The sequence below is a fragment of the Pteropus vampyrus genome, unplaced genomic scaffold, assembly GCF_000151845.1.
Source record: "Pteropus vampyrus isolate Shadow unplaced genomic scaffold, Pvam_2.0 Scaffold82, whole genome shotgun sequence".
Lineage (NCBI taxonomy): Eukaryota > Metazoa > Chordata > Mammalia > Chiroptera > Pteropodidae > Pteropus > Pteropus vampyrus.
This window is the reverse complement of record NW_011888863.1, coordinates 6,294,812-6,319,575: the sequence shown is the minus strand read 5'-3', so window position 1 is coordinate 6,319,575 and position 24,764 is coordinate 6,294,812. Positions and strand designations below refer to the sequence as shown.

At 35.6% G+C, this 24,764-nt stretch overlaps 1 protein-coding gene and 1 pseudogene across 11 annotated transcripts in view; both read right to left on the bottom strand.

Moving 5' to 3' along the window:
- BICD1 (BICD cargo adaptor 1) overlaps window positions 1-24,764 on the bottom strand; it is a 179,659-nt gene that overhangs the window by 91,548 nt on the left and 63,347 nt on the right. For 10 of the 11 annotated variants that reach the window (XM_023532396.1, XM_011363139.2, XM_023532394.1 and 7 more), the window contains exon 2: window positions 3,913-4,125. The exons of the other annotated variant lie outside the window; for it this stretch is intronic. In XM_023532396.1, the coding sequence (XP_023388164.1) occupies window positions 3,913-4,125 (213 nt within the window). The remainder of the gene's footprint in view (window positions 1-3,912; window positions 4,126-24,764) is intronic. 11 annotated transcript variants of the gene reach the window in all.
- LOC111741857 lies at window positions 11,340-11,458 on the bottom strand (annotated as a pseudogene).

The window sequence follows — 24,764 nt, the reverse complement described above, 5'->3', positions numbered from 1 at the left end:
GAACAAGTGATAATGAGGAAACTAGTTAAGAAGGTAATCAGTATATAGTCCTTATGGGATGCAAAGCATTCTACTTTAATTCTAACTGAAAGTTCAAGTTTGGGTCTATTAATTGATCTAGTGTAATTAGTCAATAATATTTATTTTTAAAAATATCTTTGTTGATTAAGCATTAAAAAGTATAATTCAAGATGTATAGCAAAATTCATTATATCACTAAACTAACTCATTAATTTGCTCTTCCTTCCTTGCTCACGTATGTTTCTTATAACCTTCAAGAAATTAAGTTTTTAGTTCATCGAAGTATCCCTGATTGTTAGAATAAGCTATAAATTTCCGTAGAAGAATTAAATGCCTGAACAGAATTTTAATAAGGCTAGACCTGCAAACTGGAACGTTCTTTGGAAATAGAGGTCAAGATGTAAAAAAAAAAAAAAAAAAGATTAAAATTGGCCACTAAGCATTCCAGCTGAAATGCTGATCGTGCATCACTATTCCTTCTACATAGTCTGCACAGGGAGCCAAACCTGAGCTTGGGGTGGGAGAAAAAGTTCGAGACTGAATTGAGCTATTTTTAGTTCGAGAATCAATATGTACAAAATGAAATGTGCACAGATCTTTATTCTCATATTCCAAGATGTAGAAAACTGGCGTTTGACCCTATTCACAAGATGAGAAAGAGAAGAGAGGGAAGGGAGGTAGAGGTGGGATGAAGGAAGGGCAAGAAGAGAGAAAAGAAATCCATATGCATGCTAATATTACATAAAAATCTAGGCTGCTTTCACTGTTTATTATTTTTAAACGATGAAAGATAATAGATAAAGAAACTTAATTGCCCTTAAAAAAGTAAAGCAATTATACAGGATAACTTTAAAAACAAACTTTTTCTTTTACAAATGTCAGCTTCAGAGTTGCCATTTCTACAGTATGCCCCAAGCGATGCTTTCTTGCCATTTCTAACTTTAGCTTGACCTTCCCTGCAGTTTCCCATTTAATTCTCCATTTGTCATTGGTTTAATGACTGGCTATCACACTGGAAGTTGATGTTACTATAATATCAGGCCAGAAGTTTGTGCCCCTTCTCATTGTCTAATGTAGAAAGAAAAGAGTCATAAACAAAAATGGTACTATTTTGAAGCTGTGTCCAAATGATGTCCAACATTTGAATGTTGGAAATATTTTTGAAGTTTTCCCCCCAAATGTTTGGAATTATGGTGATGTAGGTCCTTATTACCTCCCCAAAATAACTCCAAAAAAGCTAAAGATATTTTTGAATAAAATCAACTGACATCATTTTGAGAACTATTCAAAAGCTATTGTGTTTTTTCTCATTGACAAATATAATAACTTAACTTTCCAAATCATGGGGAGAAATATTTCCAGTCATTAAAAAGAGAAATGAAATGTATATGCTCCTTATTACAATGTATGCATTTTAATCAATAGCCACTGACTATGAGCATATGGGATTATGGCAGGCATCAAGATGATTTTACAGATGTGCATAATGCACATCCTCCATGCTTTAATGGAAATCTGACACTCCCCTGAGCACACTGTTTCCCCTGCAATTCTCTCAAGTGCTCACTTGGAAGCCGGGTGAGTGCCCCTTTTGCACCACATGGCTGCTCTCAGAGCATTCTGCCCCCTCTTCTCTTAAAACTCCTCTGCTTTAAATCGCATGTCGTCATAAGATCTTTTTAAAGCTGGCAAGTGTAAATTTTTTTGGAAACAAATTAACAGTAGCTTCCTCTGGGACAAGGTAGTGGCAGCAGGGTAGGCATAGACACTGTACACTGTTCACTACCAGCATTGTTACTGTCACCTACCAAATATCGACTCATTCCCCCGCACCTGTCTAAGGCTTTAGCTCCTGGCTCATTGTCAATATGTCCAGAATTTCTGGTCTTGATTCCTGGGTTCTCAATATGCACATAGATGATCTTGATTCCTGGAATTCCTCCTCTTGAGGGACTTTCTCCTCCTGCTTCACTGACTCAGTCTCATGCTCATATCTTAGTGACTCACTCTTCCAAGTTACCATCTTACTACTTCTCTCTCCTCAAATCCCCAACACCCCCATCTTCCCTCCCAGGGGCTGACCTTGCTTCCTGCTTCAGTGAGGAAACTGAAGCAGCCTGAAAAGGACTTTCAAAGACTGTTCATTCATACGTACTGATGTACCGACATCTGCATACTTTTCCAGGCATTACTGTAAATGAAACTTCTTTGCTCCTTTCTAAATGCAATCTGTCCATTTTTGCACCAGATCCCATTCCTCTCTTCCTCACTCAAGGATCCTCCTCAATCAAGGAAATCAATTGCTCTAGGCATTCTCCCCTCTTTCCACTTTAAGTTGAAGTTTCCCTCTCCACTGGTCACACCCATCAGCATTCACAGATGCTATTATTTCTTCCGTCTTAAAAAAAAAACCAAAACAACAAATTTTTCTTGAGCCTATTCTTTCCCTAGCTACCTCCCATTTCTTTGGTTCTCTCTGTAAACAAAACAACTCCTGAAAAAGTTGCCTCTACTCTCTGTCTCCAATTTTTGTCCTTTTATTCTCTCTTAAACCTAATCAGGCTTTTGCTTCCACTGCTCCACAGAAATGTCCCTCACTGGGTAAGGGTAAGCAAGTGACTGCCCAATCTTGGCACATACAGACGCATCAGATAAAGAATTGGAGAGCAGCTTTGTTTTTAACGCTCCTTTGCAGCGAAGAGAAGTGAGGCAGGACATCTTGAAAACTGTCTCATGCTCTTCATATTACTTAGTACTTCGAGTCTTAGTACTAATCATATTAACTTCCACTTGTTTGGCTCCTTTCTCTCTCCAAAGTCATATTACTATACTTGGGCATGTCCAAAGATGATGAAAAGGTAAAGCAGAGACCTCACTGTAGATAGTTCATTGTAACTTGGACATGTCTAAGTGTAAATTATTGATGGAATTCCAGTATTCCAATAAATTTTGGACAACTTATGTCTCATAATAATGAAACTCTATTTGTAATATGTCACTAATTTCCAGAAAGATATCAGTGGATTACTTCTGTTATACTTCACAACATTAAAAAATTTTTTCATCCTACCTTTTTTCTATTTCTACAATAGTTAGCAGTGGACCTGGTACCTGTTTGTCAATCTTCTGTTTGTCTACTGCACTCGTGTAGAAATGAGAAGACACCTGCACCTCTTTTGCAGCTTTCATATCAAAAACTAGAGTGGATGGTTTAATAGTTTCCAAAAATGTTCTTTAAAGGCTTTGGTGGATAAAGCTGCTTTTGGCTACCAATGTCCCCAGCATCAATGGCAGACTGACTTGACCAGCCTGAATATTTCCCATGATGCTGCTATGGGAAAGCTGAAGAGAAAGAGTGATAGAAACAGGGACTGAGGAAGGAAGTCTCCCTGACCTAATTCACAGCAGCTGCAATTTGCTGCCTTCTCTACAACCTGAAAAATAGTTTATGGCTCTCCATCACCAGGCTCTAAGACCCCTCAAAACACTCCCCTAGGTCTCATTCCCCAGGGAAAAGAGTCTTGTCATTTTGAATTAGTGCTGACACAGAGTATTACCATCAACCATTCTTCTCCACAATGTATTAAAACAGGAAAGGGGAGGAAGTGCTAAGGGCATTATATTTTTTAAATTCCTTTGCAGAGCAGTAAGCCCAATTCCCAAATAATAAATTAAAGACTCTAATTCTTAACAGACAATAAAAGAGAAGAAAGCTCATCTCAGAACAAGTTGCCTTTTCACTAAGAAAGCAGAAAAAGTGCTAGCATTAGTATTATGTGCTTTTTGCTTAATACACTCCTCTGATTAAAGAAAAAGGTTTATTCCTCTCGCCTCCAGAGAACTTCATCTTTTTTCTCCCTCCCACCAACCTCTCATAGGGAATTCGTTTACCTCCTTCAGATCCTGCACGACAGCTGTGAGCCTCTCGTTTTCTGCCTGTACGTTAGTGACCACAGCCCGGCTCTGTTTCAGTTCGTTCTGCATTTCCAAGATCTTCCCCAGGTAGTAAGCTTCCTTTGAGGCCGACTCTTGCAGAAGCGTTTCCTCCCGAGTCTCTCCATCCTCAGCAACTTTACGGTGGATGGAGAAGGACTGCCCAAAGGCCTGCAGAAGATTTGAAAAGAAAAAGAGTGCACGATAAAATGCACTGTAATGGCACTATTAAACAGACTTGGGAAAATGTTTTGTTTTGCCTTGTTTGTAAGGTGAGCTATTCTGCAAGACCTCTAAAAGCAAAAAATACATATTTTATGTAACAGTCTAGCAGTTCTTACTGATGCTTTAAATTAATTAATAAGGAGAAATAAATTTTTAGATATCTTGCTAAATATATATATATATACACACATATATACATATATATGTGTGTGTGTGTGTATATATATATATATATATATATATATATATATATATATATATATGGGTTAAACAACACTTGAAAAACATTGCTGCTTGCTTTATGCTACCATTTTTTTGGACAAATCCTATTAAAGGATCGACAGTACAGTTCTAATGAGCCCAACAAAATTCATGTTCTAATTTTCATTCTAGGAAAGAAAATAAGACTTTCATTAGTTTTCTGATATATTAGCAGTAAAGATACACCAATTATGACTACTACCCTTAACAGACAAAACAATCAAACAGCATTCAAATTGCCCATTACCAAAGCCATTAAAATGTAGTCACCATATAACATATATGTATCTATTTGTGCCAAAAGAAATACAGAATAATAAACCAAAAACTAATAAAACTGGTTGTCTTCAGGAGGTGAGTGGGAATGAGGTGAAAAGAATGGGAAAATGAAATGTGATACAAGGGATGAGGCAGGGAGTGGTGCTTTTCTAGTACGCCTTTTTCATATAGTTTTAACTCTCGGAACTACAGTAATATTTCACATACCTCCCAAATAAATGATAATTAAAGTCAATCTCTATATGTCAGGGGAACCCAAATGCAATACAAACAATAAATGAACCTGGCTGTATTACAAATGAACAACGTAACTACATTGAAAGAGTGGAGAAAAAAGGTCTAACCTGAATAGTTTTGGAAACCAGTATTTTTGCTATATACTGTAAAACTAAAGACAAAAGGAACTGTACCCAAACACTACTACCTAGTTAGTAAATTTGTTTCTCATAGAGATTATGGGATCACAATTCTAAAGCTTCTTTATATATATATACTAGGGTTGAGCAAATAAGTAAATATATTACAATAATGAAAGCCGGGTTTCTCGCCATTGGAGAAAGGAATTACAAACAAGGAAGGGAAGAAGTCTAGAAGAAAACTAGTGGTATTGGGTTGTAATTAGAAGTATTACAATGAACTTATAGTCTTTATTAGGTCGATAAATATTCAGATAGATAGAAGAGAGGCGTTTATGTTTAAGTATACACATATAAATATTTCCTAGCTCTGTCAGCAGAGAGGGCCTAGAAGTAATGGCATACCAATAGCAATGAGCATACCTTGCACCCGAATTTTGTTTCTAAATATCAATCTCCAATCATAGGAACTAGGAGTCTTTGGAGAAAGAACCAATTCTTGGGCTGGAGCAAAATTAACTTGGTACATCTTGTGGTACCAAAGAATAAGTAATAAAATCTGGGATAATTTGGACAACAATAATTATAGTAATGAATTATAATCCATAGAATAAAATAAATATTCATGAGTCTACATTGATATAACTGACTAAATGAGAGAAGAAATAGCTTTCATAGTAGAACTCTAACAAATGTAGAAGGAATGATGGAAATAAAATATATCAGCATTTGACAAACACCGATTAATAATTGTTGCAAGTAAGAATTATCAGTGGAACATAAAATTAATAGACAAAAAGTATGATGAGAAACAGAATATTTGTATAGTCTCAAAGTATTTCCTCCCAAGATACTTATTAATTCCAATGGGAAAAATAGTAACTTTGTAGTGAAGAGATCTGGTAGACCTTAACTAAGTGACAAAAGTTACATCAGCATCAAGGAGACATATCAACATCATGTACCATCTGATATAATACACTGAGAGGTACACAGCATCACTTCTGTGGTAGTCTTGCCAAAAAAACATAAGCCAATTTTTATCATAAAAATAAAAACTCAAACTGGGAGACATTCTACAAAATTATTGACCAAGACTCTTCAAAAGTATTAAAGTTAGGAAAAATAGAGAAAGACTCCTCCAGACTAGATGAGACTAAGGAAACCTGGCAATTAAATGTACTGTGGGATCCTGGACTGGATCTTGGACCTAAAAAAAGACATTAATATGACAACTGGCAAAATTGGGATAAATTCTTTATATTGGTCAATATTATTATATCAATAATATTGATACAATTTCTGGTTTTCATAATTGTAATATAATTATGTAAGATGTTAACATTTGAGGAAACTGTGTATAGTAGGTACATGAAATTCAGTGCAGTGTTTTTGCAAGTCTTTTCTATGACTAGAGTTATTTCAAAATAAAAAGTTAAGTAAGTAAGTATAGTCTATACTCTAAAGGAGTTGATAGATCTAGTAAAATACTGGCACATAGAGTTATAAAGAATGTATGTGCTCAAACACCAAAGGTATAATATAGTCAATTAAAAGTACTATAGCTTTATGATGTACTTTGTGATATTATTATGTTTTGAAATTTAAAATGCCATAAAAGTCCATGAAGAAATAAGGCTGGAATTAACCTGTGAAACTTAGTTTCACACCCTTTTTTTTTACAAAACTAGAGGCAGAAAAGGTATATGTTAATTTTTATAAGGGACATGGCAAAAGTTAGGAGGAAAGCATGATTTACTGATTTACTCTTTTTCAAATTAAACTCATAGAAGAAATTTAAAAAATACTAATGTGGAGATCCATGTCTCTCTCAATAAACTATCTTAAAATCTTGACATGGATCAAAATCAAAATATGGTTCCTAAGCATCAACTGGAAAGAAAGATTTCGGTATCAGTGTTCATCTGTACAGAGAAAACCATTCCTGGCCCTTGGCCTGTTCAGGCACTGGACAGAGAGAAATTCTTATTTGAGTAGCCAAATTTCTACATGTAGTAAAAAAGCATACAGACTCACAAATAAATGAAAAATTATTTTCGGCGATATGTTTACTTTGCTTTTCTATCAATAATGGTCAGAGTCTATGAAGTCAATTCTGAATTCACTACCCGTTAAAATGTTTTTAGGTATACTTGAAACCTATATAAAACCTTATTAAGCAACATCGCCCCCAATAAATTTAATAAATTTTTTAAAAGCCTTTAGATGGTTCGTTTCTGGGTTTTGGCATTAAAAAAAAAAAAAAAAAGCTTTTGGAGAGGAGAGGTCTGGAGAATTCTGGCAGCACATCTCCCCAAGTGACCTGATGAAGTCTTCAGCAGATTCGAATCCTGGCAAAGGAATCCTGACTCTATAGTCAAGTATTAGTACAATTTAAAATTAGCATGAACTGTGTGTCAAGTACCTCAGCTAGCTTCTTTTTCACAACTACTTTCTCACTTCTATGTAATAGAAAACTTCCACAGAGCCATTTTCTTTACTCTGCTTGAGTAAAATCAATGGACTTAAGCAGTCTATGGCTTTCATATTATTCTCATCACATAGGCAATATTCTCCTGGCATAAAACAACCCAAAGTCTTAACAGAAAGTGAATTTATCTTTCCATCTTGATGTAAAGTTTTATAAATTGTATTCTGGATCCAGTACCAAAGAAAATTTAAAAATTTCAGATATATACATGGAAAGGATTTTCAAAAAAGAATTAAGAATTGAAATTGCTATTATAAAAATTTTGATGAATCCTTAACACATTTATTGCAGCTTAGAAACCTTAACTAAACATATAGGTCTCCAAATATGTCATTATTTTTATGAAGAACTTGTCCTTCACTGGACCTGATTTGAAAACCTTGTTTTCAAGGTATGCAAGGTTATCCAAGGACATCTGTACTTGAAATAGAAAAATAACACCAATCCTGCATAGGCTATAGATACCCAATAATCTGCATTTCCAAATCCACCGAGAACTAACATTACTCAGAAAATATCTGCACTTTAGAAAGGGAAGGTGAAGGAGAAAATACTCCTACTTTGCCTAATTCCTAATTGTCAGTAATTGAAATTGGGCATGACAGCCAACTGACATCTATCCACTGGCTAATTGTGAAAGTTGATTTACCAGACGTGTCTGGCTCTGCTAGCTATCTCTCCACTCCACCACCATTCCAACTATATCCTGACAAAGTGGGGCCTATGAGAAGAGAAACAATCTTTTTCAAGGCAACTGAAGCTGCATCCTTGGCAGAGATCACAGAACTGGCTTCAGTGTCTATTTATAGGCAATTCTAGGGTAGTAATGCTTGTAGTTCTATTTTATCCAGATAGCAAATTCCTTTTAGACAGTGCAATCATTTCATGCATAATTTTTATTTGAAATTAATTGAGGTAAACTGACATTTCTATACAATTTTAGAATGTATTATAATTTCTCATTATGTATGTAATTATAATTGCAAAATATTACCTTTAATATATTCCTTTGCAATATTTCACAGTTGCTTTAAATTGTATACCAGAGAAAGTCCAATTAGCTATATAATAACTACCTTGTTTTCTCATTCTACCGACATTTTTAATCCAAAGAAAATTGACAGTTTTTACCTTCATGTTCAATATATTAGCTGTTAAGTAGAATTACTGTTACTGTGAGCAGAATTTTCATACTTATTATTCCTTCATGATATGAAAGATAAAAGAAATAAAAGTTTGGCTATTTATATCATTATCTTTAAAATATGTGTCCTTGGTTACAGAATTTTCATTCTTTCATCTTAAAAATTATAGCAGAGCAGTGTACTAGGTCACCCAAGGACATTAGACAAAATATTTTCTTAATTCAAAACACTAAAATTCATTCACTCATCTGTTCATTTATTCAACAAGTAACTACAAAGAACTGTAACAGGCACTGCTTTAGGCAGTGAGGATTCGATAATGTTCTACAAAAAATATTTCTGCTACTCAGAGCATATATTCTAGTGGAACATAAAGAATTCAATAAGTGCATGACAAAATGTTGGAAAAGTTCCAAAAAGAAAATGAAAGCCGGGGGAGGAGCGTAAAATAGCACTGCCCAATAGAAGTTTCTGCGATGATGTATCTGTGTTGTCTAATATTGTAACCACTAGCCACAAGTGGCTAATGAGCTCTTGAAAGGTGACTAGTGTGACCAAAGAACTGAAGATTTTATTTTTTGTAACTTTGTCACATATGGCTAATGGCTGCCAGGTTGGACAGTGCAAGGATAGAGAGTAAGGCAGGTTGTAGAGAGAGGAAGCCTCATTTAGAGGAGAGAGATGATACCTCTGACCAAATACCTACTCTGAGCAGATACCTGAAGAAAGTAGGGAGTGAGCAAGAATCTGACCTTTCCCTAAAGGAATAAGCCTCAGTGTAAGCATTGCTGAGCAAGAATTACAGCACTGACATGACCCCTCTTTAAAGACTATCAGTGGCAGTTCTTTAAAGTCCCTACTACAGCACTTTACTATCTGAGAGTTCCGGGGACTATTTAGACATGATTTACCTTGTAGAAAAGAAAAGGCTAGCAACTGGCCTGTCACTGAAACCTATCCTCCTCTATGTACGACTTTACCATCTTTGAACATATAATAAACATTATTTGACCAATTCTATTTCTCTGTTGCCTCAGTCACCAGAAAATTCAGCATTAAATGCTCTGTAGCAATTTAAGTTTCTGGTATAACTATCTCCTGTTTTCTCTATAGCTTTGAGTTTTTATTATTTTTACCCTATTGTATTGTTTTATTTTAATCTACTTCAAATACTTTGGGAATAGAAAGGATATGCGTTATAATCCAATAAAATGATTTAAATAATGTTTAATTATCACTCGTTTTACATTGTCTTAAGAAAAGTCCATTAAAAGAATGGAGTTCGAAAGTATAATAGAACTGAAACTTCTATGAAGGATTCATTCTTATTCTGTGGAGAACAATGAGCCCAAAAGATATCATAAAGTACATAAAAATAGAAATAAGCTAGTTAACTTGTTAGAACAGGCTATGAAACATTTCCCAAACCACTATATTCCAGCAGCAAAGTGTCTTACAGGGTATGACCCAATTAGAATAGAAGGAACCACTGGAGGTGAGACAGCCCAAAAGTATCCAGCTGGGAGAAATCTGTTTCCATGACTCATATGGTTCAAACATTATTAGAAGTCAAAGGTTTCTCTGACAATTAGAATCAAGCCTGATCCTTGGGAGGGCACATGTGCTCATGAGAAGCAAAAGAGGTTAAAAGCATGCACTCCTGAACTGAATCAACTCTGCCACTTACTAATTATATGACATTGAGCAAGTAACTTAACATTCTGTGCCTCAGTTTTCTCATCAGTAAAATGGGAATAATAATTTCTATTACATAATGTTGTTTTGAGGCTTGAAAGATAAAATCTATGTATCACTTGGAATAGTTCATGGTACAAATATAGTTAAGTGCTCAATAATTACTGGCTATTATTAGTAGAAAGATGACGTGCTTTGGAATCACATGCATTTGTGTTTAAATCTGCTTCCCCTAAAATCTTCGGCAAGATCTTTGAATTTCTGTCTCAGTTATATCTTGTGTAAAATGAGAATAAAAACATGTACCTTAAAGGTAAGCACAGACTAGCCCTAAAAGGCAAGGATATCAAATAAGAGGTATAAACTCTACAGCAAAATGCCTTGGACGCAGTAAATGCTTATTAAATATCAGTCCCCACTCTCTCCCTCCCACCCTTTGGAAGTCTCAGATTTGTCTCTGGCAGGCTGTCACATTCTCTGGTATAAAAGTTTTCCTTGGACTTACCTGTACATGACTCAGGAGGCTGTTCATCTCTTTACAGAGAGCAGACCCTATTTCTGAAACACCAAACCTCTTACCAGAAAAGGGAGCTCTGATGTATCTCTTTTCTTATTAAGCCATTAAATATGTAAAAAAAAAAAACCAAACAAATTTCTCAAGGCATAGGCTATCTGGTTTAACAAAGAATTCTGTTTAATCTTCTTTTAGTAAGAACTGTCAACTTGTTCTTTACTTCCCCTATCTTTTCTGGCTTTTAAGTTAACTTATACCCAATTATAAATTCTAACCATCTGGAAAATACAGGATATTTAATTACCAATTTTTGATTCTCATTTTGCATTTTGTAAGCCATTTTTAATTAATCAAAAAATAAAAAATATGCATTTTAACTTGATGAGACCAATTATATATATATACTTTTTTTTTTTTAATGCCTACAGCAACCGGTCTTCCTAGGTGGTCTCCCATCCAAGTACTAACCAGGCCCAACCCTGCTTAGCTTCTGAGATCAGACGGGATCGGGCTTGTTCAGGGTGACATGGCCATAGACCCGATTATATTTCTGAAAACAATCTATCACTTATCCTTAACTGATTTAATCATTATGTTATGTGGCTACAGGGCATCATTCTAATGAACTTCATACCACATTTCTATATTTCTTAACAAAATATTCTATGATAATTTGATTTAATGCCCGATTTTCTCAAACATAATACCTAATAGTCTATCATTCGAATATGTATTTACTTAAAGTCTAGATTTTTTTCTATCCTTGATAGTTTGTAATTGGTACTTTCTGTCTTGCTTAAGTCCCTATTCAACTGTTCAGAGATTTTTCTAGATTTTGTTGTCATGTGTTGAATATACACAAAAGTCAATACGTAACAAAATATAAACACACACAAAAAATAATCAAAATGGATTTCTGTAGTTTAAGAAATAGACCAGGACCCATTAGCCTCAACGCTTCTGTCTGCCCTTCCTTGGTCCTATCTCCCTCACTGTACCCCAACCCCTCCTCAAGTAAGCACTATCCTAAATTTTATATTTATAATTTTCTTGCTTTTCTTCATACTTTACCATATATGTTTGTATGTGTAATATTGTTTAATCTTATTTTTAAAAATTCATCTATATTCTTTCTTTTGCAATTTGCTTTTTTTAACTCACCTTTAAATCCTACAATTTATTTTGATTAGTGTAGCTGTAATTTATCTATTTCTATTGTTATAGTCTTCTGAATAAGTATGTACCTCATTTTAATACAGTCATGTGCCACATAACATAGTCAACAACAAACCACATATATGATAGTGGTCCCATAAATTATAATGGTGCTGAAAAGTTCCTATCGCCTAGTGATGATGAAGCTGTCATAACATCACGGCACAAGATATGTCTCTCACGTGTTTGCAGAGATGCTGGTATAAACAAATCCACTGCACTGCCAGTCGTATGAAAGTATAGCACAATTACAGTAGTAGGCTATATCACCAAGGTTTGTGTAAGTACACTCTATGATGTTCATAAATGATGAAATCTTCTAACTACACATTTTTCAGAACATATTCCCTCATTAAGCAGTGCATGACTGTAATCTAATCTCCTAACAATGGATGATCAGATTGCTTCCAGTTTTTTGCTATTACAATGTATAGCTGTGAACATTCTTGTACATATCTCCTAGGCTAGTGTTTCTTAAAATACATTTGCTGAAGGGACAGTTTTACTTTTAATCCTTAGTAGACTGATGCTTTTGGAAAATACAATAAAAATAAATTACTATAACCATATATCTACCTTATGACCCAGCCATTCTACTCCTACGTATTCATTTTCCCAAGATAAATAAAAGCATGTGTCCACGTAGATTTACATACAAATGATCATAGCAGCTTTATTTTAATAGCCAAAAACTGAAAACAACTGAAATGTTTATTAATAGGCGAATGGATGAACAAATTGTGGTATATCCATATAATGGAATACTACTCAGCAATAAAAAGAACTACTAATACATGGAATGACATGGTTGAATTGCAAAATAACTATACTGAGCAAAAGAAGCTGGACACAACAAGCATACATACTGTAAGATTCCAATTATATGAAATTCTAAGGAATTCGAACTTAACTATAATGACAGAAAACAGAAGAATTGTTGTTGCCCTGGAGAAGGGGTAGGAAGTGGGATTGAGGAAGTGGTGTGGAGGGGCAAAAGGGAAGATTACAATGGGGTGCAAAAATATTTTGGGAACTGATAAATATGTTCATTATCTTGGTTGTGGTGATGATTTCACAAGTGTATGCATATGTCAAAATTCAAAGTGTATATGTGGTTTGTTATATGATGATTAAACCTTAGTGCTGTGTAAGTAATAAATTACTAGGAAGAAATATGAGAAGAAAAATACAAAATATAAGTCCCAATTAACTTTAAGGCTTTTTTTTAGGTACACAGCAAAATTAAGAGGAAGGTACAGAGATTTCCTATATATTCCCTGCCCCACACAAGCCTCCACCAGAGAAGTACATTTGTTAAAACTGATAAACCTACACTGATACATCGTTATCATCCAAAGTCTACAGTTTACATTAGGGTTTGCTCTTGGTGTTTTTTATTCTGTGGGTTTGGAGAGGCCCACAATGATATGTATCCACCATTACAGTCTCATACAGAGTAGTTTCTCTGCCCTAAAATCCTTCTGTTCATCCCTACCTCCCAATTCCTGCCAATTACTGATCTCCCAAAGTTTTGCCTTTTCCAGAATGTCACATAGTTGGAATCATGTAGTTATGTAGCCTTCTCAGATTAGCCTGTTTTACTCAGTAGCATGCATTTAGGGTTCCTCCATGTCTTTTCAATGGCTGGACAGCTCATTTCTTTTTAGTACTGAACAACATTCCATTGTTTGGATGGATGACAGTTTATGTCCATTCACCTTACTTAGTACAGCCTGTTGCTTCCAAGTTCTGGAAATTATGAAAAAAGCTTCTGTAAACATCTGTGTGCAGGTTTTTGTGTGGAAATAAATTTTCAATCCCTTTAGGTAAAAACCAAGTATCATGATTATTGGATCATATGGTAAAAATGTTTACTTTTCTAAGACATCAACGAACTCTTCAAAATAGCTGCACCATTTTGCATTCCTACTAGAAATGAATGAGCATTCATGCTGCTCCATATCCTCACCAGTATTCAATTATTTTATTTTTTATCATTAAATATAATGCATAAAATTATATTTCAATAAATTTAACAGGAACAAACATAAGGGAAGAAAAGGATTACCAAAACTGTACCATTATTCACTTATAGTATGATTAATATAAATATTTATCTTGATGCAGACCTGTAGAAAATAATTTGCAAATCAGTGCTGGTCTCCAGATAATACTTTGAATAGCATTACACTAATACTCTGAATAGCATTCCATGTGTGTTTCTCTAGCAGTGTTTCTCAGCCCTAGCGGCCCATTAAAATCACCTGGGAAGCTTTTTAAAAAACAAAGACACACAGACTCTATCTCCAAATATTTTTAGTTAACTGATTTGGGACAGAGATTCTCAAACATTCTTGGTTCAAGGTACAGTTGGTGTCTCAATAATTTTTGAAAAACACCCCTAGGACAGAAGAAATACTAAATGACTCCAAACAACTTTGTAAGTCTATAGCCTAACAATATAGTTTCTATTTCACAAACGAATGCAGATAAATTGAAAGAAAAATATTTTAATTTCATTCTTAAATAACCACGATTACTTACTAATGGGATGTGTGCGCTTGTTGGGCACTGCACAACTTCTCAACCCTGGAATCAGATTGGATCCTGCCACCTTCATTTCTTGTTCCACATTGATTTTCATGTGGCATCTGGTTTTTATGAGAGCAACTACTGAAATCTAGCTTTGCAAAATATTGCATAATAGAAAAAATGTAGCAAATCTAACATTGAAACTGAACTGATCTTGAGATAATAGTTCACACAATGTCAACAGACTCCAAGTATCACTGTGTTCCTCTCGAACATGTAAAATATCCCAGGGTCCTCTGTGAGTTTGTGAGTTTGTGAGTTTGTGGTGGTGCCCCCGGAGCATCTAGGCACACAATTTGGTAACCATAGGTCTGGGGTAAGGCCTGGCCTAAGTATTTCCTACGTGTTCATTTTGAGATTCAATATAAGGAAGAGTTGAGAATCACTGCTCTAGGGTATGAGCCAAGAGGTGAATGACTGGGTTGTAACTGACACACAGGTTCAACTATTCCTGACAAGACTGCAGGGTTCTCCAAAGTTGCTGAACTAATTCCCACTGCCACCAACAGTGTCTAGTAGTTTCTGTGGCTCCATATCCTTACTGTCAACTTTTAGACTTTTAAAGTTTTTGCCATCCCGGGCAGTGTAAAACAGTATTACCAAGTGGTTTTAATTTGCATTTCCCAGATTACTAATAAAGTTAAACATTTCATATTTTTATTTACCATTCACAATTTCTCTTCAGTGTAGTTTCTATTCAAGGATTTTCCTACAGAATGATTTTTTTCTTTATTAATTTGTCATTTATATGCATGGCAAATATCTTCCCCTAGTATTTATGGCTTGTTTTTTTTAACTCATTTCACAGTGTCTTTGATGAAGTGAGGTCTCATTTTCTAAAGAACAGGTGGGTACCTGTTTATTATTTGTCCATTATATGCATGGCAACTATTTTCTCCCGGTTTGTGGCATCCCCCACAACTCTTTTAGAGATGTCTTTTGATGAATTAATGTCCTTGATCTTAAGGTAGTCCAACGACCAATCCCTTCTTCTGGCTAGCACTTTTTGTGTATCATTTAAGATCCTTCCTTCTTTCAAGGTCATAAAGCTATTCTTTACTTCCAAAAATTTTAAAGTTTTGCCTTTTATATTTATGTCCCTTAATTCACCTTCAATCGATTTTTGTGGATGAAATAAGTACAGATCTATTTTAATTATTTTTATATGAATAATCAATATCCCTAGCACCATTTAATGAATTGCCCCTCCTTTCCCACTGATGTTGAGTGCCAAGCCGACCATAAATCATATTGACATAGTGTGCCTGTTCCTAGGCTAGTCCATAGTGCTCCACTGATGATCATAAGATATTGAAGTAAGGAGCAGGCAGGGGGACCTCACTCCAATTCCTCTGAATAAGAGAGATCCCTCAAAGGAAATTATTTTCGTTCAGGGCTCAAAAAAGGAAAGCCTTGCTTCAGAAGAAAACACCATAGAAAAGAGGTTTTTATTCAGAAAAAAAGATCTTATGATCTATTTCTGAGGAATAAATACACTAGGCTTTTTGAAACCTAAAGAAAGTAATGAGAAAATATTCCTGATCTTGCAGATATTAGCAAAAAACAGTAGTAAAATGGAATTATGAATATGACCTAGATTTTCTTAAAACTCAGTTGTGACTAGGATGTAAGAGAATATATATATGAATTAATGTTCTGTCTCAAATTTATTTTTGTCAATGTTTTTTAATAATTTTTAAAATTTTTTCAATTACAGTTGACATCAATATTATTTTATATTAGTTTCAGGTGTACAGCATAGTGGTTAGATATTTATATGATTATGAAGTGATCCCCCTGATAAATCTAGTACCCACTTAGCACCATACATACTTATTACAATATTAATGACTATTGACTATATTCCCTATGCTGTAGTTTACATCCCTATGACCATTTTATAACAATTTGTACTTAATGCCTTCACCTTTTTTCACCCATCCCCCTAACTCTTTTCCTACCTGCCAACCATCAGGTTGTGCTCTATCTATGAGTCTGTTTCTGGGTTTTTTTTGGTTGTTCATTTATTTTGTTCTTTAGATTCCACATATAAATGAAATCATATGGTATCTGTCTTTCTCTGTTTGACTTATTCCACTTAGTATAATACTTTCCAGGTCCATCCATGTTGTTCCGAATGGCAAAATTTCGATCTTTTTTATTACTGTGTAATATTCCATTGTGTATATGTATCACATCTTCTTTCTCCAATTGTCTATTTATGGGCACTTAGGTTGCTTCCATATCTTGACTATTGTAAGTAATGCTGCATTAAATGTAGGAATGCATATATCTTTTTAAATTAGTATTTTGGATTTCTTCAGATAAATACCCTGAAGTGGAGCTGCTGGGTCATAAGGTAGTTCTATTGTTAATTTTTTGAGGAACCCCCATTTTGTTTTCCATAGTGTTTGCACCAATTTTCAATCCCACCAACAGTGCACGAGGATTCCCTTTTCTCCACATCCTCTCCAACACTTGTTTGTTGATTTATTGATGATGGCCATTCTGACAGGTGAGATGATATCTCATTGTGGTTTTAATTTGCATTTCTCTGATGATTAGTGATGTTGAGAGTCTTTTCATATGTCTATTGGCCATTTGTATTTCCTCTTTGGAGAAATGTCTATTCAGGTCCTCTGCCCATTTTTTAATTGAATTGTTAGTTTTTTGGAGTGTTGAGTTTCATGAGTTCTTTATAGTTTTGGATATTAACCCCTTATCAGATGTATCATTGGTGAATATCTTCTCTCTTTCAGTAAACTGCCTTTTCTTTTCTTTTTTCTTTCTTTTTTCTGTTCTTTTGTTTTTTTGATGGTTGCCTTTGCTGTGCAAAAACTCTTTAGTTTGATAGAGTCCCATTTGCTTAATTTTTCTTTTGTTTCCTTCGGCAAGGAAAACGTATCAGAAAAAATATTACTATGAGCAATATCAGAGAGCTTACTGCCTATGTTTTCTTCTACGAGTTTTATGGTTTCAGGTCTTACATTTAAGATTTTAATCCATTTTGAGTTTATTTTTGTATATGGTATAAGAAGGTGGCCTGGTTTCATTTTGTTGCATGTATCTGTCCAGTTTTCTCAACATTATTTACTGAATAGACTGTCTTACCTCACCGTACATTCTTGCCTTCGTCATAGATGAATTGGCCCTGTGGGCATAGGTTTATTCCTGGGCTCTCTATTTGTTCCATTGAAATTCTTGTGTCTGATTTTAGTCTAGTACCATGCTGTTTTGATTACTACAGCCTTGTAATATAGTTTGACATCGGGTAGCGTGATACTTCTAACTTTGTTCTTCTCTCTTAAGATTACTATAGAGAATAGATCAAGTGACTTCTACTATTAATCAAGTAAGAAAAAATATTTCTTAGATATATTATTTCTTTTTCTCTGTATGTAGGCACTTAATGTTCTTACTGGTTAACAAAGTGAATGAACCCGTATGTTTTGAGTGTGTCTTCTTGTCCTCATCTGAAGTAATGTGATCTTTTACTTGAATTTTTAAAAACTGCCTCAGTCAAAAAAACATTATTTATATAGCAAATACATCACTCCCTATTTGCATATAAATGTCAGTAACCTGTCAAAGTCACCAGCTGGTAAGTGGCATGGCTAGAATTCCAACCCCAGAGCCTGTGCATAAACTATCCCATACTGTATACAGCAGAACTTCAGCAAGAAATTAGATATGAAAAACCTAATAAGAAGCATTAATAAGATAATATGAAACTTTCACTGTGAACTTATACGTAGTTAGGAGATACTAAAACAGTTTAAGCAGAAAAAGATATGAGATTGTTCAGGCTAAACTAGGGCAAAACCATCATCTAATTAGCTCTTCCCTAGTTTGCTGTCATAGAAAGGACTGTGAGTTGCCCACACAATGTCCACTCTCTCTTTTCCTTAGTAAAAATGTTGATGTTATTTGGGGTGGCAATGTCTCCAGCTTAAAGAGTACTTTTCCTAAATTCCTTGGCTTCTACGGGTGTTCAAGGAATTGTAAGCAGACGTTAAGCAAATGAAAGCTAGGGAAGATCTTTCAAAGGATGCTAATTTAGTTGAGAGATATCCACTTTTGCCATTCTATTTTCTTTTAGCCTGAGACTTGGATAGGATGACTGAACTACTAGGAGCATCTTGTTACTATGAGGAGACCTTTGGCATGTAAACCAGCACTAAGGATAGCAGGAAAGAATGTTAGAAGGAGCCTGGGCCCCTTGTAACCACAGAACTGCTGCAACAACTCTGAACAACTTACCCCTAGAATTCTTTTATGTTTAAGCCATATCCATTAGTTTTCTGTAAAATTTGGATGAATCCTAATCCTAAGTGATATAGTATCATAAATAATTCTTTAACTTATAACTATCCTCAATACTTTCTTGCCAGAAATTTATAAGAACTCTTAACAAATTTTGTTCTAATTCACAATAACTTCCCTTCTGCCTCACATTTATTCCTCTCTGCAACTCATCCCTACTCTGTTGACCTTTTGTGGAGTTCTAGCATATAGTATTAACAGAAAAAAAAATTGTAATATCAATAAGGGTGGAAACAAACAGTAGGTACAAAAGTCAAAAGCTCGGCCTGCAATGTCGAAAGGACAGAAGATTAAGCGAAATTAAAGTTAAGAACCTTGTTTAGAATCACAGGTCCAGTAATTGCCGAAACCTAGGCTCAAACATGTTGGTCTTAAAGGAAACCACTGATAGTGAACTGGCAAGAAGGAAGTGGAAGGAGCTTCCAATTGAAGGCGACAGGTATGCCAAAGGTCTTAGAGGGAGGAGGAAGGAGATGGACAGTTCTTATTTACAGACAGACCATCAGAGAAGCCATGAGAGCAGGGCGCCATTTTAAGAAAAGCAAACCTTGGTACAGGGAGAAGAACTAAAAGGGAAGTGTGAGATAGTGAAATAAGTAGGATTAGACGGGCCTCCCAAACACCAGCGTGAGGAGGATGGAGGTGAGAAAATGCACTAACAAGCAGGAGTACTCAGCTATAAAGCAGGCTGTTCAGACAGTCCCAACGAAGTCCACAGTTGCTGTTTTTGTTATTACCAAGTAACTCAACATTCATCCCTGACCTTGGTCGTGACCATGGAAGACTTTCAGTCTCCTCATTATTTTTTTTTTCTTCAGTATTTTTGGAACATTTATCAATATATTTTACCCTTATAATACGCCCCCCCACCAAAGTATTAAAAAGTCTGTGAGAAGTTTAAGGATATTTGGTCCTTTCCTCAAAATCATCATTATAAAGGACTGAAAAAAAAAAGAAAAACGATACATGCTTGTTACTCAGAGATTTATAGTAGAGAGTCACTCACAGCTGGATGATACAGGTAACAACTAGTCACAATATGTAGGACTTGGAAATACTAAGAGTATAAATCCTAATCGATATTGGATGAAGGCCCTTTCCTGTCTTACTTATAGCTGGTCTGTATCTTGTCATTATAAAAGTGTCCTAACTAGTCTGTAACAAGTTATTATGAGACATCCAGACTTCAGAAGGTTAATCCTATCTCTTGGGGAACACAGACATGGACTTCGAAGCTATACATACTAACCGGCTGTCAAGGAAGCTGTCTTCATTCCTCTATGTGTAACATCCTTGGTAAAGTACTTAAATTCTTTTGTCAGTAAGAAAACGTTAAGACTTTTTGGTTTCCTTCTTTGGGCTTGATTGCAATAACCTGATAGCCATAAGCAGCTTCTTTTATTCAAGCCAGTACTAATATGAATTTTTCTTCCATAGGCCCAAACATTTCCAGCCTGACCCCTTGCTTCATCAATGCCTTTAGCTTTTAGGGAGAAATAAGAGAAGTGGAATTTGGGATGAGGACCTTAAAGATAGAAGTAAAATCTCAGAAAGCAGGAAATGTTTTCCTTTGATGTCTGATGGCTTTTCCAGAGATGAGCAAGTGTGGCTGGTAAACTTCTGTCTAGTTAGTTATTCATGGTTGGCCTGCCAGATGTTAATTCAATCCTCGACCTCGACCCATCTTACACGTCTCTTTGCTTTTATGCCTCACCACATCTCTGATCTGCCATTATAGACAATATCAACAGGGCAAGGGTGAGGAGAAAAGGAAAATAAGAGAGGAGGGAGGGAAAGAAAATACCACAGGCTGGTCAAGAGTGGGGTGAGGCTCAGAAGGTGAGGTTGTTTGCTTTGCACATTATTTGGTAATTTATTTTAACTGAAAATCCAAATGTCTTTTTCAGTCAATAACATGTCCACATCAAAACAGCTATGTCGAAGCAATAAACTGTAAATGTCACAGGACTCTTTCTTGAGGCTATTCCTTCTTAAAGGCACACTCTAAGCTCTAACCCCATAGCCTAAACAAGCTGCTCTCAGATCCGTGACTGAATTTCCTGGGCTAAAACTGTGGACCTAAGGACAAAGCTTTTCCTATCAAGCTTCATGAGGAAATAAATATTATAAACTTGAGAATATATTAATTCAGCCTTTAAAGAGAGAACTCACAGGCAATGAAAGTACTTAGCGAGAAACTTCAGCAAAAAATAAGTTTGGCACAGGTTACTCAAGATGTTGGTCAGAAATATGATGAGCTAAAAAGTACTTTCACAGTTGGTGGTCTTAAGAACACATTGAACAAGGAACACATAAGCAACAGGCACAAATTTCTGCTTTAAGTTTAAATTTGCAGATGCTCTGTCTCTGGTCAAACTAGTAAGTAGCTCTTTTTAAGTGATTATTTTTTTAATTTTATATTAGTTCAGGTATACAGTACATTGGTTGGACATTTATATAGTTTATAGAGTGATTCCCCCCAACTACTCTTATCACTCACCTGGCTCTACACATAGCCATTACAATACTACTGACTATATTCCCTATACTGTATTCTACGTCCCATGACTCATTTGTACTTCATCCCTTCACCCTTTCCTCCCCGCCCCCCAACCCCCCTACCCTCTGGCAGCCAGTCATCAGATTGTTCTCTGAATCTGTGGGCCTGTTTTCTTTTAGTTCGTTCCTTTTGTTTCTTGGTTCCACATATAAGTGAAACCATATGGTACTTATTTTTCTTTGTCTGACTTATTTCACTCAGCATAATAACCTCTAGGTTCATTCATGTCATTGCAAATGGTATAAACAGCTCTTAAATGTTAGGTAAGCGATGTTAGGAAACCTCTGTGGTGTGCGATTTCAAACTGCAAAGGCTTTAGCCTGTAACCTTAAGTCTATGTTTGTTATAGAAAACCAAATTTCTTAGAATGTATAGTTTAAACAAATGATTGTTTACATTAAGTTGTAAACTATATTTAACTTAGAAAGTTGATTTTGCTCACCTACCTTGTTATAATTAACCCAATGGTTATGAACTCACTGATCTTGTTATAATTAACCTCACCCATATACAAACTATGTAGGGTCTGAAGGAAAAATAAGGTATTTTCCCACCCATATACAAACTATGTAGGGTCTGAAGGAAAAATAAGGTATTTACAGCAGATTCACTTTTAAGACCATAATGCGTAATGTCATTCTTCCACATACTTGTCAAGCTGTTTGTCCAGGTGAACAGTATATTGTGCTAATAAGAAAGCGTGTCTGGCCAGGTGAGCAAACTGTCCTAATAAATTGATTTGCAAGAATTCCCTAAAGCAAACAGTGAAGTTGTTTATTACTTTACTGGGCAAGAATTTGCTGAAGCAGAAAGTTAAGTCGTGTTGACACAGGTGGGTTCAGTTCTAATATCTCCCAATCCACATGTGAATCAAAAACGATTAAAGAGAAAAAAAAATGACTGAAAGTAAGGAATATTCAACTATTGAATTTTAGAGGTTGGCAAGTAATCAAAGTTCATAAATTCACTGTAGAAGACAATGAGACCCAGAAAGTTTAAATAACCTGTCCAAATTCATATATCCAGTTAGTGAGAGCAGACAACATAATCTAGATATTTATCTTCGAATCCAATGTTCTTTCCATTACATGACTCAGCTGATACTTTGAAACAGTCCTTTAAACATAAAGAAACATAGACAGTTTTTTATAACACCTGTAAATGATTCCCAGGCTCATAACCATCTTCACAAATGTAATACAGAGATTTAATAAAGGAAGAACAGTTTCAAAGTTTTCGACTCTAATACATCTCACATACTTCGCAATGAAAATTCAGAAATGAATATTAAGTCATTCATTTTACATTTATTTTATATCATTAAAGATCCCACTTATACTTTGGCAAAAATGTCCAGTCTACCATTTGCTCTTCTGCACTCTATATTTAGAAGCTATTAACATGAACCCTTCTGTCAACTTGTACTAGTAGAGAACTCCGACTAGTACTCCAATGTCACAACCATCACAAAGAAAATATTATATAAAGATGTGATTACTTTCTGTTGTTCATTTTTATGGCTCTTAGTCATAAAGTGTCGGACTTAGTGAAACTAAGGGTCCTTATGACTCATTAAATTTAGTTTTAAATCTTAGCTCTATAATTTATCTCTCTCTCTCTCTCCTTCAGAGACCTAGCCTTTCTTCAGGTCATCAGCAACCCTCTGAGGCAGCATAATACAATAGCCCAGACCTGACTAATGGTCACAAGGTCTGGACTTCTGGCAGGCTACAGATAATATCTTGACCTTAGCTATATTTCAGCTCCTGAGCCCTAAGGTAGAGCGACCTCCTGGCTACTTTCTCATGAGACCAGACAGAGTGACACTAGAACTGTCCTCAAGACCTGAAGAAATGATTTATTACCCCTTACCTCGCCTCTGACCAATCAGCTCTCAGCACGACTTTGAACTCCTTAACCCTTGGTGTCTCTTGATTTTACTCTATATAATCTGTAACCCACATGCCATCAGGGAGTTGGGTCTTTAGCATTATCTCCTTATCTCCAGATTGGCCAATTCAATATTAAACTATTTCTCTTTCTATACTGCAAGCTCCTGCTCATGCATTTCTTTGGGCCAGTGTGTGCAGGCACACAGACTCGAAAACACTGGGGTCCTGGTAAAAACATCATTTTGTTTTTATATTTAGATTGCTGAGACAGTAGAAAGCTGTGGTCCAATAAGATAGCCACTAGCCACATGTGGCCATTTAAGTTTAAATTAATTAAAATTAAATAAAATTTAAAATCATTTTTTCAGTCACATATTTATATTTCTACAGCAGAAATGTATGTGTACTTGCAGCAGTTTTTAGGGGTATGTTGTATTTGTCCACTTTGCTACAAAATATCACCACTAGTAAATGTGCATCATTAAATAAACCAGAAAGCAAGGTTACGTTGGTCAGGAAAGGGTGACAGAAACAAGGAACCACAAAATCTCAGTATCTTAACACAACAAAGGTTCATTTGTTCTAACCCACATTTCAAAGTAGATGTTTCTGGACAGGCAGTTCTGGATACACCTCCTCGGAGCAGTGATTTGGAGAGGTGAGCTCCTCTGTATTCACCCTAATAATGTGGGGAGGGGAGGGGAGGTGAAGGGAGGGAAGGGAGGAGCACGGAGGGAATACAAAAGGAGGGTTTTGCCATGATGTTTGGGAGCTAGGTCTAGAAGTGCTACATATCACATCTCCCCATAATCCACTGGCCATAGTCTCCTAGCCCCAAACAGATGGAAAGGGATTGAGAAAGGCTACCTTCCTACAAGCCTAGGAAGAAAATGAAATGGTGGGGTGAGTATAAAGGGCTGTCCCTGCCACAGAAGTTAGCCGACATTCAGACTTCATCACATAACAGATGAGCTTCTGTTTATAGCAAGTGTCAAGATTTTATAACTGTAGTAGACAGAACATTCTTCAAAAGTATTCCTTGTCCATCACCATGGAAGAATTATACATTCCTCTCACGCTGATGCCAGACTTAGCTGCACAGCTTGTGGTGCCCCACTCTGCAGAACCGTACATCGCTTAGTGGCCATCTGACTTGGTTTGTAGAATGTATATGGCATGACATGTGCCACTTTCAAGCAGAAGCTTTAAGATCCATTGTATGTTTCCACTGTGGGTTTTTTTACCCTCTGCTAGGAAACTAG